General features: G+C 40.0%; 1 protein-coding gene across 3 annotated transcripts; it reads left to right on the top strand.

The window, feature by feature from the left end:
• The first annotated feature begins 777 nt into the window (after positions 1-777).
• elf2a (E74-like factor 2a (ets domain transcription factor)) lies at positions 778-17,334 on the top strand. 3 transcript variants are annotated; one of them, XM_037540532.1, is made up of 9 exons: positions 778-1,140; positions 4,182-4,307; positions 6,546-6,744; positions 13,129-13,221; positions 14,186-14,293; positions 14,629-14,709; positions 14,795-14,987; positions 15,135-15,419; positions 15,892-17,334. In XM_037540532.1, exons 2-9 carry the CDS (start codon positions 4,233-4,235, stop codon positions 16,427-16,429), a joined length of 1,572 nt encoding a protein of 523 aa, XP_037396429.1. In that variant the 5' UTR covers positions 778-1,140; positions 4,182-4,232; the 3' UTR covers positions 16,430-17,334. The 3 variants fall into 3 exon arrangements, with proteins under 3 accessions (XP_037396429.1, XP_017547492.1, XP_017547493.1); XM_017692003.2 differs by having other exon boundaries at positions 14,626-14,709; XM_017692004.2 differs by lacking the exons at positions 778-1,140; positions 4,182-4,307; positions 6,546-6,744 and adding an exon at positions 10,341-10,487 and having other exon boundaries at positions 14,626-14,709.
• Positions 17,335-17,738: the final 404 nt, after the last annotated feature.

The raw sequence follows: 17,738 nt of genomic DNA, 5'->3' as shown, positions 1-17,738 counted from the left end.
ATAATAATAAACCAACACTTTTGGCGTGATATAACATCTTAGGGAGCTTATTCTCAGCCAGTGGTCCAGTGGTATATAAATCCAATGCATCCTAAGTGGTCTAATGATTCTAAATTTCTGCTGAGACATGCAGATGGTAGGGAATTTGGTGCCAACAGCATGAATCCATGGACCCATCCTGCTCTGTGTCAACAGTCCAGCCTGGTGAGGAGGTGTAATGGTCTGGAGAATGTTTTCCTTGCACACTTTGGGCCAATTAACACGAATCAATCGTTGCCTGAATGCCACAGTCTATTTGGGTATTGTTGCTGACCATGTGCATCCCTACATGGCCACAGTTTACATCTTTTAATGGCTACTTCTAGCATGATAATGCACCATGTCACAAAACAAAAGTAGTTTCAAACTGGTTTCATGAATATGACAGCGAGTTCAGTGTTCTTCAGTGGCCTTTACAGTCACCGGCTCTGAATCCGATAGAATGGTGCACCTGAAAGATCTGCAGGAATTGCATGATGGAGTCATGTCAACATGGACCAGAATACAAAAGAGATGTTTCTAACGCCTTGTGGAATCCATGCCATGAAGAACTGAGGCTGTTTTAAGAGCCAAAGGGGGCCTAGAAAAGTTTTGTGTTCCTAGTACAGAGCTCAGTGAATGCACATGAAATAAATGGATTTAAAAAAAACATTATAATTAATAATACTATAAGTCATTAGTGTGACATCAGAAGCAGTTAGTGGCGTCAGGAGCGCAGCGGGACGTCATGACGTCACGACGAGTGTTTGTGCAAGCGCTGCGGGCCGGAGGAGCTTGAGCTCAGTCGATCCTACAAGCAAAAAAAAAGAGAGAACCAAAGCAGAAAATCATCTAGCAGAGCTTTAAACCGTCACTGCTCGGTGTGGACGCGACTGTTTGCCTGCAACCCGTCAGTTTCTGCAAGCAGGCATGAACTTTTATGAGCCGCAGTCTCGCAATGAACGACGGAGTTACATCGTTAGCTTAGCTTAGCTAACGTTAGCTATTTATTTATTTACGTAGCCGTTAGCTGAAGCTAAGAGCTAGTGGCTAACGGCGCTTTAAATCGAAGTAAAACGCAACGGCGTTTGCCTTCGGAATAAACAACGACCGTGACAGACGGTGAGAACATGAGTCTTTTTATGTCTTTGTGCCGTTGATTAGCTTTTTAGTTCCAGTTGACGCTGGTTATGGCTGAGGTGAAGTCAGCTTCTTATTCGCCAGGTTCTTGTTCGATTTTTCCCGTTCCACCTTAAATGGCGCGTCAGCTGCATTCTGGCGCCTGAGGGACCAGAATGCAACTGCTGCATCATTTAAGGTGGAACGGGAAAATCCGAATAAGAAGCTGGCGTATAGAGGGCCTGGCCTGCTAATGCTAGCAGGCCTTTAGTTTGGCGGTTGTTTACATTTGTGTGGCACTTAAGTCTCAAAATAAAACTGTTCTTCGTGCAATTAAGTTAAACGTTTCCAAACTGAGGCACTTTTTATCGCTAGTGAGTCAAAGTGAATGCATTTGTAAAGTAAGTTAGCTACAAGCTAGAAAAAAATAACAGGCTAGCCGGCTAAAATCAGTGAGTGTACTTCGGACTGTAGGGTGGCGTTGAAATGTAAGCAAAGCTCATGTCAAAGGAGAATTCCACCGATTTTTCCAAAATTTCGTAAATCAGTAGTTGTGTAAATAATGTCATTATAGGTGGTTTAATGTGAAATGGTTTAGTTTAGAGAACCGTGCTGGCTCAGATTTCTTTACAGTAGTGGTGACAGGAATCAGACACCGATATGTCTACAGCACAGTTATTTTGTTGACTATCCAAAATGACCAAATATGTTTTAAGTTTCTAAATGTAGGTTAGATTGTTAAAATATATGTAAGTCTTTTACCTTACAGCATGTATTTAAAAACAACAACAACAAAAAAAATATTTCAGATCAGAACCTCCTCGCAAAGCAAAGTCTCCAGCATCATGTAACATATTTGTAAACAATTTTTGTAACAGCTGTCTGCAAGAGACGTTTTAGAGGCATTGAACTCTTTGGATGTCTGGCTCCTATCACCCCCACTGTGAACAATTCAAAAAGTTTCTATAGAATAAAGCATTTCACATCATGCCGCTCGGAAGGACTTAATGTTGTAATTTTGTAGAAATGTAATGTAGTTGGTGGCATTCCCCTGTAAAGATGTGAAAGTTTGTTTGAGTGAGACACTCACTTTCAGCCTAATACTCAGCTAGAGTGTTTATGATAAGGTTCATGTTAGTGTTCGGGGGAGTGACATGGTGTACCATACATGTTTTCTCTTTTCCTGGTTTTCTTTAATGTTAGCCAGCAGGGCACATTGTCCCTTGTGCTTTCATCCACATTGGATGCAGGAAATACTGAGCTAAAGGGGCAACCAGCCAACATCAGGTCCAGCACAAACAAAGGCTGCTTAAACTAACCGAGCAGGAAATGAAGTTGAAATTTGTTTCCTATGGTTCTTGCCCGTCCAACTGCTGCCTTTTTGTCAGTGTCTAGAAGAAAAGTATAGCTGTGCTGTATGGCAGAGGTTAAAAATGACCCATACGTGGAGAATCAGCTCAGCTACTGTAGGAGTATGCCTATATGATGTTATTTATTTTTATTATTTATTTATTTATTTATGTTGTTAATTGTAAGGACAGTCTGAATGGTTCACTTTTATTTTTTATGTGGAAAGTGCAGTATTACTGAGTGGGTCCTTGGAAGGAAACAGCATTAAGTGTCTACAGCATTAATGCAGGACCGTTCACTAGATTGGCCTTAAGGGCGTTTGGATGAAAACAACCCCAGAGCAGCTCGTGACTGGCCTGACAGGAAATCGGTCTCTTCCCCTTTTTTTTTCTTGCTTTGTGCCTATTAGTGGTTGCATGCATACACACATCTGCCTTTATTTATCGTTATTGTGGATGAAATTTTCCTTAGAGCTGTGTGATTTGGCTAGAGAGAAATGCTGGGAGGCTCTGTTTCAGAAGTGAAACTGAAACAATGGATGGTTGGAGAAAAAAGTGATGTTAAAGGAGAAACAAATGAAAAGAATGCTTCAATATGCTATATATTGCCTGTATACCGGGATGTTGATGTACCCTGACAATACTTTTCATTTATTTTAGACAACATTTGGAAAATGAAGGCTTTTTTATGATATATTGCCCATAACGTAGGGTTTTTTTATTTAAATCAATTTTTTTTATTTCATTTTGTGCTATTTACTCATGGTATCCAGGAACATGTCGTTTATAGCCTCAGATAGTTTTTCAGAGAATAGTTTGAAATATATTTTAAAAATATACATTTTCTCCCTGGAAATGTGCTTTGTGTCTCATTAACGTTTAAAGTACTGTGTAAGGCTCCCTTTAGTGAAAAGGTGACCCAATGCAGATTTAGTGTCGGGTTTGTAAGACGTCCTTTTAGTATTAGTATTGTATAACGAGTTGTGTATTATTATTACTATACTATATTATCAATACTAATGCTAAAAGGTAAGATTATTTAAACTTGTTTTACTGATTATTTAATAGCTTGATATTTTTGGGAAAATATTCTGATGTTGAATCTCCACCATGCAAATTTCTCCTTTTTTTTTTTTTTCTTTTTCTTCCACTTATCATCATTATTATTATTATTAGTAGTAGTAGTAGTATTAGTAGTAGTGTAATTTTTTATTTTTTTTATTTTTTGTTTTATTTTTTTCTATATTTATCTATAAGGAGAGCAGTTGTGTCTTCATGCCCTGTGGGACAGTCTTCTAACTTTATCCCACCAACTAGCCAGACGAATCCTCCATTAAAAACATATGAATCATAACTTCTGTGCTCTGCCCCACCTCTCTCTGTCCTTCTTTTTCTCCCTCTCTCTCTCTCTCTCTCTCATCCTTTCTCTCTCTCTCTCACCCATACAAGCAGTAAATACCACAATGTACTGCTGTTCAGGAGTTCCCATGTTAGGTCAGGAAAGAATCATGGTGTGAAGTTGATGCTTAAAACAATGCAGTATACGAGAATGTGTGACATTTAGCAGAGAGCCATTGGTGTCAGGTTGGAGTAATAATGCAAATTGAATGAAGTTCAGCGTTCATACAGCTGTATTCTCGTTGAACAGCACCAGCTTGCACCCTGCTGCATTAACAAATGCTTATCCTCTCTCAGGGTCCTTGGAGTTGGCCATCCAGGGTGCTGTGGGACACAGAGGAATGAGTCATGACCTCTGTTGTGGTAATAGACGGTGGAGGGAACATACTGGAGTATGTCACTGGAGAAGAGGAGGCACAGCAGGTAAACGTCATGATCACATCTCCTTTTTTTTTTTACACCCATTTGTCACTGTGAAATTAGACCTCTGCATTTAATGCATCTGTGCAGTGAAACACCCACATACATGCACACTAGTGAACACACACACTAGGGGCAGTGAGCACACTTGCCCGGAGAAGTGGGCAGCCCTATCCACGGCGCCTGGGGAGCAACTGGGGGTTAGGTGCCTTGCTCAAGTGCACAAAAATGACAACACTGGGCTGAACTTGATATTGCGGCAGTTTATGGCTCATTCTTTACTTCAAAAGACAAGGCTTACTGCCGGCTGTGCAGTGAGTGAGTGGAATTTGTTACTCTGACGTAGCAACAAGCTGCTTGTTGAGGAACTAGAATTTGGTGGAAGGAACTGCTAACAATAAAACATTAAATGCCACGATCTTGTCCCAGTTTATTTATCTGTTTTATAAAGGCAATAATAATCTCACGGCTGTGATTGCCTGCAGCTCGTGCCTGCGACCAAATAACAACCATGATGTTATTTGACAATAACACACTCCCTCTCATGTTCTCTTGCTTAAACATTCTCTACAGGGAGCACACTCGGATATGGTGCTTTTGCTAAATTTACTACACAGTGTCTTTTTTTTTTAACGGTACCTTAACTTTTGCACAGACAATATTTTGTTTCTTTTTTTCCTCCAGATATATTAAGCTAAAGACTGAAGGGTTGGAAACACTAACGGTGCATTAAAATGTGCAGAAGTGTGGTTTGTAGAGGAACGTAGAAAATCAACAAAACACCTAATTCTACCCACACTTACTTGTACTACTGTATTTATTTATCCAGCGGTATATCTTGGTGTACACAGCCATAACGTTAAAAACACCTCTTTGTTTCTACAATCCGTGTCCATTTTATCAGCTCTACTAACCATATAGTTGCACTCAAAAGATGTAGTAGTCCATTTGTTACTCTGCCTACTTTGTTAGCCCCCCTTTTTACCCTGCTCTTCAACGGTCAGAACCACCCACCACCACAATCCCAAAGCGCAGGTATTATTTGGATGGTGGATCGTTCTCAGCACTGCAGTAACACAGATGTGTGGTGGCATGTCGTGTGTTGCGCTGGTACGAGGGGATCAGACACATTAGTGCTGCTGAAGTTTTTAAACACCTCAGTGTCACTGCTGGACTGGGAAAAATCCACCAACCAAAAATATCCGGCTAATAGTGTCCTGTGAGCAGCGTCCTGTAACCACTGATGGAAAAACTAGAGGATGGTCAACACAAACTGTGCAGCACGGATAAGTTGTCTCTGACTTTACATCTGCAAGAAGGACCAACAAGGTAGGAGTGTCTACTAGAGTGGGCAGGTGGTGGACACAGTGTTTAATGAGTCCAGCAGCACTGCTGTGGATGATCCACTTGCACACTACCAGCACACTAACACACCACCATGTCAGGGTCACTGCAATGCTAGGAATTATCCATCACCCAAATAGCACCTGGTCTGTGGTTGCCCTGTGGGGATAGTGACCTTTTGAAGAACAGGCTAAAAGGGGGACAAAGTGGAACTTCTAAAGTGGACAATGAGCACAGAAACGAGGTAGTTTTAATATCCCCTTATATATCCATTCAGCACTTTTCTCTGACTATCCACCATGCTTCTCTGACCACTCCTGCTCCTACATTTTTTAGGACGTGTTCTGATTGGCTGGCATTACCTTTTGTAAGTAGGTTCTAGGGCTGCATGCTATGGATGATTTGCTTTTCAGTACATGTAAATGCATTTGACAGTTAAGTTTGTGACCTGTTTAGATGTTATACTGCAAAATATTTTAAATTTTTTAAATGAACACTTTTATCACCATTCTCTGAAGACCACGTCTTGAACTGTGACTGGTCATGGTGCTCCCAGCAGACATTGTAATTGGTTAGAGGACTCATCTACTTGCATATTGCAGCTTTCCGAGTTGTCACTATTGCAGAAGTCAGTATCACACTGAGTTATCAGATTAAATATTATGCAGTCCTAGTGCACTTTATTGTATTTTTATAATTAGTGTAATTAGCAGTATTTATCTTATACAGTATGTTAGTATTTTATTCTTTCTTTTTTGAATGGCACAGGATTTTTTCTCTCTTTTTTTTAAAATAATATTGCCCAGATATAGATGGCCAACGTTGGGCATTTTGCTTGCTGTAACATATAACCATAATTCTCTTTGACCTGAGTGTATCTACTCCTTGTGGTGTTAGGAGGTGTGTACTGATGGGGTGGTTCTACGTGGAGAAGAAGTGGAGTGTCCTGCAGTGATCGTGGAACAGGTGAACAGTGCAGAGGTGGAGCAGTGCTATGCTGCTCAGGTGCTTGTGTGCGACGATGAAAACACCTACGTCATGCAGGATGTGGCTGAAGAGCAAGTAGTGGAGACCGAGCTGCAAGACGATGGCACAGGTAAGCATTGCTTTAATGGCTTTTGTGGATAATCTAGCAAACATGAGGTGGTGAGGGTATTGGTTATGTTAAAAAAAATAGATGCAGTCTTATATTGTATGCTGGGGAGAAGTGGGAGCATAACAGACCTGAGGTTCATGTAAATGCTAAGCGTGTTCCATATTTGGATGGTTGTTTGGAGGATGGTTTTAGTGTGGTGCTCATTTTGGATCAGTTTGTAATTAACTAATTGTGTTCACTAAATCAGATAATTGGTTACTGTATGTAGTTATGTAATGTCTGGATATGGCTTGTGGTAAACATAGGAGGTAGATTTGTTCAAATTGAGATGACATCATGAGTCATGATGAAGTGTAGAGGTGAGCGATTTGGCAAAAATTTAATATTGTGATACTTCAAGATATGCCACAATATTTGTTACAGCAGACTTCTGATAAGTTGGTAGTGCTACATTTTAAAATGTATCAGAACTGTGAATACAATGATTTTTTTTCTTCAATATACTGTTGCATGAAATCCAGTAAAATGGGACTAATTTTGCTCTCTTTATAATGAAACATGCACTTGGTCAGTGTTCTGCAAGTACCGATGATATGTTCAGAAAAGTGTATTGTATTATGACATAATTTATCATATATATTGTCTTATCGCCTAGCCCTAATGAGGTGCATGCTCCTTTAAATTGATTGATACTCCAGCTGGCATAGTAGAAATGATCTGTCTAGACTGACATGGAGCATTTTTTTTCTTAGGAATGCTGCTGATTACACAGTAAATCAAACAAAACATGCCATTAATATTTGTTTTTCTGGGAAGTGCGGTACAGCGCATACCTGAGTACCCTTGCTGAATGTGTTTAACCTTTTTCCAGCGGTACCAAGCAAACCAGGCGTACGGGTGGAGCTAGAGAGTGCAGATCACCGATTAGTCAAACTCATATGCCAATAAATTGTCACTCAAGCCAGACGATTCCCAGAAAAACACTAGCTAGACAGAACTGCGGTCTCTGCACATGAAATCAAATACTGACTAAAAGGTAAATCAGAACTTGAGACTCCTTTTTTTTTTTTCTTCTTCTTCTACTGTTTGTGTTTGTTATTAAAACTAGTATAAGAAATCCCTGTCACATTAGTGCTGAACGATTTTGGAAAAAAGCTAATTGTGATTTTGATTTTTCTATCCAATATTATGACTGTGATATAAATACAATTCAGGGTTGTGGCTACTGGCAGAGTGCCAGTTAGTTGTGTTGACACGTTCACAGCATATGGGTGTTTACTTATGATTGGTCTAACTCATGTTACTAGGTTACATTTCTCCACATAAAACAACAGACAGCACTTGATAATATAGGCTGTAATTAAATGACAGCCCTTACCATTTGAAAATTGCATTCATTGAAATTGTGATAAAATGATCAGCACTACATCACACAACCTCCTTCTCAATGTCTGCTGTTCTGTGGGAGACAGACACAAGTACTAGGCCAGGGTATGAGTAGTTCTGTAGATTAGTATGTTTGTAGATTAGTAACCATACAGTAGGGGTGGGCAATATGGTGTAAATAAAATACCATGACACATCAAAAAATATTCACAATACATGGTATGTCAACCTTTAAATTGCATGTTTTATATTAGATGTGAAATGAGAAGGCTCAATTGTCCGTGAGCTGAGAAAATGCCCTTCATTTTTGTATTAATGGGGACAGCTTGCTCTTCAGATATTATGGTGAGCCTTAAAGGGCTATACGTTAGCTAGTAATATAAATGAGCATAATTAATTTCTGTAAAAATCTTGGAAATGTAATTCTCTTAACACCTGTAGTAGTTTTTTTTATTATCTGATTGAAGTTACTGCATAAAAGCTTGGCAGCCATCTGTGAGTAAACAATGAATTTTCCTTGTTTTTTATGTATATAAATGTCACTAAAGTTTCAAAATGTACAATTCACTCCCCAGTTCATGCAGTCTATAAATGGAAACTAAGCTGCTTTAATTTCCTGTAAATATAGTTTTTATGATAATGTTAAAAAAAACACCTTTACATATATAAAGAATGTTTCAGTTTACCTGAAGTTAAAAGGACTGCTTTTGGAATGAGGTTGAAATACAGGGCTGCCAATCAGAACTGAGCTCATTTATACATCAGTCTTAAAGACACAGTGACAAAAAAAAAACAGCCTGTCTGATTCTAAGGGATAGGGAGGGCTTGGAAAATGTTATATAAAAATTAATTATGATTGTATTTATTACAACAACCCACACAGATGTTGTGAGTGAGTGGACCACAAGAAAGAAAAGCAGGTTATGGGCCCTTTTAAAAAAAAAAAAAAAAATGTTAGTCTGTTGGACTGATCATGTACAGTTAAATGTGTGGCTGTTTGTGTAAGCAGTATTATTGTTGGATTAATTGGCGGGCCCCCTTCAGACCTCGCAGGTAGAACTATCTCAACTGAGTAAAGCATGTGGCACGTTTGCTAAAAACAGTTTTATGGTGGTATAGTGGTGAAAGTTCAGTTTGCTAAACTGTCTGGAGAATATGTAACACCATGATTTTTTTTAATACATAAATAAATAGTTGAGATGTAAACGAAGTAATTCAGAGTAGTTTCATGTGACATGCTCTGCTCTAGAGAAACTTGCCGAGTCAGAATTGTTTACAGTGATGGTGACGAGCCAAAAAGTCGTGTCTGGGGTCAATCGTGGGCTGGAGGTTAGGGAACCAGCCCTGTGACCGGAAGGTTGCTGGTTTGATCCTCTTGGCTGACAGTTCATGGCCAAAGTGTCCTTGAGCAAGGCATCTAAACCCCAATTGCTCCCCGGATGCCGTGGATAGGGCTGCCCACTGCTCTGGGCAAGTGTGCTCACTAGTGTGCATGTATGTGGGCGTTTCACTGCACGGATGGGTTAAATGCGGAGGTCTAATTTCACAGCGTGCAAACACGGTGACAAATGGTTGTTCGTTCTAATTCTATTCTTCTATTCTTTCAGACGTCTAAAGAGTTTGATGAATCTGAAAGCTCCCTCACAGACAATTATTACATGAAATTGTTAGATTTGTGTTGCCTGTCGTCTGAAAACGTTTTATGATGGTTTGGGCTTGAAATGTATTTTAATCCATTAATCCATTCCAGGTATGTACAGTGTGTTGTAGAGTCTGTACGTTACTCTACGACGAACCACTTCACGTCAAATCACTCTGAATGACTGTTTACATCTCAAGGAATTAATTATTCAGAAATTTTGAAAAATTGGTTTAATTCCCCTTTAAGAGTTAAACCGAAAGGCACGTTTGCTTTCGCTAGAGAAGCTGGAGAGGGACATCTTGTGGCGGTTTTGTGAACATTCAGGCTTTTGTTACTTCCTTTGTGGAATGAGGAGGGAAGGCTAAAACGCTGGAAGTGAATGCAAATAGAAATCTGCTAATGATTGTGGAGGAAAATGTATACGTTTATTAACGCGGTCTTTTAAAAAGGAATATCGGTTGATTTTGACTGCTGGATAAAGTTGAATACGGACGCTGAACTCTTTCTCAGAGGAAAATAAGTGTAGTTCAGCGGCGGAAGGTTTCCGTCGCGCTTGTGTGCACACATGAACCGTTTCCGATGGGCGGCGGAGTGATACAGATGTGCGTAATGGTGCTTCGCTTCAGAAAGTAGTCCTACCCGCGTCCGGGGGAAATAATGGCGACTCGGTTTGAAGATGAACCCGAAAATCAACTGGATTTACTTCTCAAAGCTGGTAATGAATAAGTAGAGGAAAAGTGCGTGTTTTGTGCGGGCTTGCAGCGCTGAAGGGAACGAAAGATATAGTCTGGAACTAGATAACTCACGCAGAGCACCAACTCCAAGTTGGCTTTCTATTCGCCAGTTTCTTTTTTTCGAATTTTCCCGGTCCACCTTAAATAGTGTTGCAGGTATATTCTGGTGCCTCGGATGCCAGACTGTAGCTGCTGCATCATTTAAGGTGGAACGGGGAAATTCGAACAAGACGCTGGCAAATAAGCTGACTTCAGCTTCGTTAAAGTGTTAATCTCCGAGCGATAAAAGCAGTGCAAGTGGTGCCCTGAGTGAGGATAAAGCTTTCGTTTCGGCGCCGATTTTGTTTTGTTTGCGTTTTTTCCTCTTTTATTCCCGCGTAGCGGACTGATGTGAACTGGGGAAACCAGGAAGTTTGGATGCGTGCCTTTCTCTCGTGTTTGCCACGCTTCTCCTCTCACCACAACACACACGTTTAACCCCTATTAATCTGTTTCTGAACAAACGTTTTGTATGCCGCACATTTAGGCAGTTAGACGAGTTGATTTTAGTGACGTAACGGTTTCGTGAGGGATTTGATAACACTGTGATTGAGCAGCGCGCGCACTTAAATGGTTCTACATGGGTTCTTTAATAAAGGCAATGGTTATAGATGTATTGCTGTACTTAAATTGTTCTTTGCATGGGCAAATCGGTCTTCACATTGATGGAAAATGTGTTCTCTTATCTGCTGTTGTTACGACGTCAAGCTTGTTACAGTAGAAGAACCTTTTTTGGTGCCATATAGAACCTTTTTCTAAAAAGCTGATCTGCACCTCCTCTATGAGTCTGAAGAACCATTTTAACATGCGAATGGATCTGAATAGAGCTCACGGTTCCTCCATTAGGTTAAATGGCCATTTTTAAGCGTGTAAGCTGTAAGTGTAGCTGCGACTTTTAGGCCATTTTTTTGTCTTCCGTTGTTTTTCTGTCTTACTCTTTTACCGTTTTAGCGTGTTTCCTGTTGTTTTAGTGGACATTTATGGTGATCTTTGCCCGTTTGCCTGCTTGTTCTTTGTTTTATTCGACGAAAGTGGCTATTAGTTTGTCCTTCGTTTGTTTCCTTCTGTTTTGTGCATTGCTTCCTACATCGCGCCCCTGTAAAACGATTCAAACTTTGATTAAAAAACGCTGATCGTTATAATCGAGGCCACTTTTGAGCGTTGTCTCCATTTTTTTGGTGATGTTTTGCTCGAACGAAACGACTTTTTTGGTCTTTAAAGTGGTGTTTAGTTGCAGGATGGCACTATTTTAATGTTGGTGGCGGAAGTGTTTGAGGAGAGTGGGTGGGGCACCTGAACGATTTTTATTTATTTAAATCTGTCTCCTGGCCAATCAGCAAGTTGTAAAGAGAGATTACGTCACCGTACATCCAATCAGACGAAAGGGTGGGGGTTGATTGACATCGACGTCCGGGGAGTTTGTAAACATGGAAATGGTCGTGTGAGAAAAGACGGAGAGCTCAATATTAATGACGTTATAATTCTAAAAATAATAGAAAAACAATGTCGAATGAGGTCTCTCTTCAGCAGCCTTAACATAATAAATGATAAATACTGTTTTGTTTCTGTAAAAGGTGTTTAGTTATTGTTTTTGCTTGACCTTTTTGTGATTTATTTATTTTTTATTAAGTAGTTCAAATATGTCCATCCCTGTTGATAATTAAAATGTACACCAGCTCTGTTTTCAGTGACTTGTTACAATATGAAGGACTTGCGTGTGCTTTTGGAAGCAGATTGTATGCAAATGATATATAAAATTTTAAAATCTTGAGTTGTCTCAGTGAAGCGTCCAATTCTTATTTCTTTTTCTAATGTCTCTTTGTGCACGAGACTGTCTGTAGTACCTGAATATATATATATATATATATATATATATATATATATATATATATATATATATATATATATGTGTGTATATGTATGTATATATATATATATATATATATATATATATATATATATATATATATATGTGTGTGTGTATATATATATATATATATATATATATATATATATATATATAATATTGAAACCACATTGAAAAAGTTACATTATCGATTGTATTTTCAATAATAAGTTTGTGTTATGGAAGTAGTTAACTGCCCATTCTGAGACAGACAGCCTTGTCACATCAGATGTATTTGTGTTTTCGTTGTATTTCCGATAAACAAGTTAAATTTATATCATATGTTTAATGTGAACAGGCTGCTGAAAGTGTAGGGAAAGAATTAACAGGAGAACGTCATACAAATAATACAAATATTGTGAAAGAAGTTGGTGACACAATGAATTCATATCCAATTAGTTGCTTATTGCTGTGCAGTAACTCTGCACCTGTTGTTGTTTACAGGCTGTGTGTTAACTGGAATAAATAATCTTTTTATTATATATTCAGTTGTTCAAGTACTGGAAGTACTCATGATATAACTGTATCAGTAGTATATGATTAGCATATTGTATTGCAGGTTGTATTGCCCAGCACAACTTGGACACTAATGGGCGTATGGGGACTACCAGGGGCTGGGAATATATTGTAATTGTAATGGGGGATTTATGCCTCTGTCATCTCTTTCTCTCTTTTAGTGGAGGTCTCGGTTCAAGACAAAACCATCGAGGCAGCTGAAGCTCTCTTACACATGGACTCTCCAGCCAGCCTGCATGGAGACCACAGCCCAGGTATTCACATATTCAGTCTCTCTCGCGCTCTCTCTCGCGCTCTCTCTCTCGCTCGCTCTCTCTCTCGCTCTCTTTAATTGAGTAGGGCATCTCAGTCCCAATCTTGGGGCAAAATACGTGAGTGATGCTGAGTGGGAGCAGAGCGACATGATTTTGTCTAGAGACTCGGGTGGCTTTTCTGAAAGTCAGACGCATCAGTGTTCATTCCAAGACCACTCCATTACATGGGACGGTACTTTTTTCTCTACACTGACTGCCTCTGCATGATATGCGTGATGTAGCGTGATTGCAACAGCTCACACACAACGTCCATTCATACGCAATATTCATGCAATCACAAAAGCGTTCTACTGCTTTTGCACACAATTAGTCTGTTTTGCGCATATTACTGCACGAACAAGAAAGTATGTTGTGTTAAAAACACGTTGTTTACTCTTGGGAGTTTTCTGACTGATTGGGCCGTTGTTTCATACCTATACCTACAGAAGAAAGCCTGTGTAGGAGCGTTTAGCTGTGTTTTTTTCCAATAAGGGTTATTAACTATATAAATGATAAAACAAAGTGTGAATGTCTCTTGTATCCATAAACATAGATTACATGTAACAGGAATGAGTCACATGTCGCAGGGTTTCTCAGATATGTTAGTGGAAATGGAAAAACCGGAATATAGTATGAGGAGTTGGAGCAGAGTGATTTACAGAGTGCTTTAAGCCAGGAGCAGAAATATCTGCTCTGATAGTCCACTATCTATCTTGATACATACATACGTACACAAAACGGAGACAGCCAGGTTTTGCGCTGGATATTTTTGTATTGTTTTTGCTCTGATACAGTTGAGTAAACTCAAAAAATGATCAAGTTCTTATTGTGTTGTGTATATTGAGAGAAGTCTTTCACTACTGTTCCACATATTCTCTCTATTTGCTCTGTTGTGTTTATGGATGTTCTGTCTCTGCTTGTGTAGAGGAGTTCCTGTCTGAGATGGAAGTGGAGGTGAGAACTGAGGAAATGGGGCCCGTTGAAGACTCCATCACTGAGCTTGAGCAGAAAGATCTGCAGAAAAGAAAACGAGGTAACATGCACACATGCTGAGTTGCTGGAGGTTTATGTGCCTCTGATGTTGGTTCACATTTTAGGTGTACTGTTAGACTTTAGATCATCTTTCTCTATGCACTATTTATGTTAGTCATCTTCTGACCCTTTATCAGTGGTTAGTGTGACCACAGGCTCTCACCGTTGGCTTAATATTTTGGTTTGATGACGGTTCTTACCCAGCAGTGACACTGAAGTGTTTAAAACTTCAGCAATGCTGTTGTGCAGCGTATGCATATACTCACACTGCTTATGTATCTCCGCGATTTTGTGTTCATGAGTGTTTTGTATTTATTTATTTATTTTTAACAGCAGGGCGGAAACCCAAAACGCCACGAGCCCACTGTGATGGCTCCTTGGATCTCATTTATAAAAGGAAATCGAAAGAGAGCAGGGGTATGTGTGCCTTTGTTTATATATGTGAGATGAAGATGCAGTCTATGAATTAATTATTCATACACGTATGGTATGTATATTGCAGGTACCACCACATATCTGTGGGAGTTTCTGCTGGACCTTCTGCAGGATAAAGAAACTTGTCCCAAGTATATCAAATGGACTGAAAAAGAAAAGGGCATCTTCAAATTGGTGGACTCAAAGGCAGTGTCCAAACTGTGGGGTAAACATAAGAACAAACCAGATATGAACTATGAGACAATGGGAAGGGCACTCAGGCAAGTGCACTTTATGCAGTTACAGCCTACATTCAGCTGATGGATAGATAACTGATGAAGCTATCATTTTTCAGTGTAGATTGTTGATTTTTGTGATTACAACTTTTTTCAAGCATTATCTAATAGAATTTGTATTTGTTTGTTCAGGTATTATTACCAGAGAGGTATTCTTTCCAAGGTGGAAGGCCAGAGACTGGTGTACCAGTTCAAAGAGATGCCCAAAGACATTGTTTTCATTGATGATGATATTGATGATGGTGTCGATAAGGGAAAGAGACAAAGCCCCACAGCAGCCGACTGCACAACTCCAAAAAAGAGGAAGGGAAGAGTGTCTCCTGTGTTACCTTCAACACCGATCATCAGCATCTCCTCAGGACCTGAAGGCCTTTTATCGGTGCAGCAGTCACCTGCTACCACACCAACCGTTCCCAGGTGAGACCTGCAGAGATGATTTGTTAGAATTGAGGAACGCAACTGACATGAAGTGTTTTCGTGTCTGATTAAATGCCTCGTTAAAATGCTCTCTGTCTCTTTCCCTCTTAATTTCTCTCTAAATTTCTTTTTCTCGTTTGTTTTTTTTTCTCTCTCTGTCCCGATCTTTCTCTTTCTCTACACTGTTTTTCTCTCTTCACTTTCAATGTTTCATTGTTACCGATTTTTCTGTAAATTTTTTTCCTTTTTGTTTTTCCTCTCTCCCTTTTTAATTTTTCTCTGTCTTTTCTTGTTCTCCTTCCTCTCTCCTTTGTGTATATTTCTGTACATTTCTTTCCCTTTCCTTTTCTTCCTTTCTGACTTTCTCCCCTTCCTTCCATCCTTCTGTCTGTCCTTCTTTCCCTCTGTTTGTTCTTTCATTCTTTCTCTTTTGTTCTCACACACTCTCGCTCTAACACTTTTGCTCTCTTAGAACGGTGAGGCTGGCCATGCAGGTCCCGGTCCTCATGACGACAGCCCAGGGTCAAAAGGTCTCCACGGTAACAATCAATTCACCCACCGGTGCCTCTCCCATCCTGACGACGGCCAGCCCGGTCGCCGGGGGCAACAGCGCAGGAAAAGTCATGCTGCAGGCAGTGCCGACGCTGGTCCCTGCACAGGGCCAGAACGGAGAGCGGATCACGCTGCAGCTCATCACGCTCCCCGCGGGGCCGGCTAAGGCAGGCGGCCCCATCACCCTCCGCACGCTTGCTCCAGTCACAGGACCCGCCGCCAGCGCCCAAGTCCTGCAGCTGGCCGTCCCAGCCACTGTAAGCGCCACTGTGAGCCCCACAGTGACTGCTCCAGGCCCACCTATCACTGTAGAGACAGTTCACGTGCCAGATACGAAGCCAGCCTTGTCTGTACAGGATGTGAAGATCATAAAGCTTGAGCCTGTGGAGGCTGTGATTAAGAGGCTGGAGACACCAGCAGAAAACTTGCACACAGATCAGGCCAGCACGCATAGCTGAGACGGTGTGCACAGAACCAAACAAGCAGCATTTAGAGGAGAACTGAGTTTTGTCTCATGTATTTTGAACCACAGCAAGTGCAGAAGGCCTTTTACAATAGGCAATGTGGGCATCAGGTTGGACTGAAGTATTTCAGCGATGAAACCAGCACTACATACAGCCTAATACCCCCCTTTCACGTTAACACTATGTTTGACTTATAGTCAGTCCCCAGCCTGAATATGTATTATGAAAAAAAATAGAGCAAGAAAGATGCTGTATTTTTCTTTATTGTACATTTTCCCCTCTGTACTAGACCTTTTGACCGGTTTCTGAGACAGACCGTCTGAGCTGTGAAGTTATGGTGGGAAGTCGTGCCTGAGATGCTTCAGTTTTCACCAGCTCACCAACAGGAGTGGAAGGAACTCTGTACATAAAAGTGACCGAATACTCGTAGTGAACAAAATGAAAAGAAAAAGAAAAAAAAAAAAAAAGACCAGCCTTGAGTCATAAATCTTGTTTTCCTTTACATCAGAATTGTATGAACCTGATTGTACTTTGCTTTTTTCCTGTGTAAATATGAAGAAAAAAATCTTTTTGATATTTTTTACCAGGCAGTGTTTTTTACAGTTTGAAAAGCAACTGCGTCTTCATAAGGCTCTTAAAGGGTCTTGGAACGTCATCATTTCACTGTCTGAGTTTTGATGTTTTTCCTTTTCACTGCATTTACCCTCTCAGCTCCTGCTTTCCTGCAGTTTGTCCACTGCTATTTCTTTTTATTTTACACTTGTGTACAAAAAGGGAGAGAAAGTTGTGTGTCTGTTTGGACTGAACTATATTGCATATTCAATATTTGAAGCATTTATTTTGTTGTACTCCTATACAGACTTGTATCCAAGTAGATTTAAATATAGAGAACATAATTATGCAAATGGATTTTTGAGATTTGTTTTCATTTTTTCCTAAATACAAAACCACCACTGTTCATGTGAAAAAATGTCCAAGGTAAGAGGCCACGTGGCTTCGCAGTTTCGGTAGCCAGAATATAAAATGTGGCTAGGGGCTTCATGTAATACCCCTGCCTTTTTCATAATTTCTTGCTTTATTTAATCTTTCTGACCCAAGTAGTCATTTGAATATTAGGAAACCCCATTTATTTAACCCCTAAATAACAACTGCGAATGTGTCTTCATTCACTTTTTAACTGCATGTCCAGAAGTTTGTAGGCACCTGCTCATTCCGCATTTCTTCTGTAAATGAAGGATATTATTAGTGTTTGTTCCTCTTTGGTGCAGTAACGGCCTCTACTCATCCCATAGGAATTAGATGG

Source organism: Pygocentrus nattereri, chromosome 8 (assembly GCF_015220715.1).
Source record: "Pygocentrus nattereri isolate fPygNat1 chromosome 8, fPygNat1.pri, whole genome shotgun sequence".
Lineage (NCBI taxonomy): Eukaryota > Metazoa > Chordata > Actinopteri > Characiformes > Serrasalmidae > Pygocentrus > Pygocentrus nattereri.
This window is presented reverse-complemented; position numbering and strand designations above follow the sequence as displayed.

Coding starts and splice junctions, on each gene's coding strand:
- elf2a (XM_017692003.2), top strand. CDS start 4,233: ATGACCTCTGTTGTGGTAATAGACGGTGGAGGGAACATACTGGAGTAT. Junction 4,308..6,545: donor GAGAAGAGGAGGCACAGCAG/GTAAACGTCATG, acceptor TTGTGGTGTTAG/GAGGTGTGTACTGATGGGGT. Junction 14,294..14,625: donor TCTGCAGAAAAGAAAACGAG/GTAACATGCACA, acceptor TATTTTTAACAG/CAGGGCGGAAACCCAAAACG.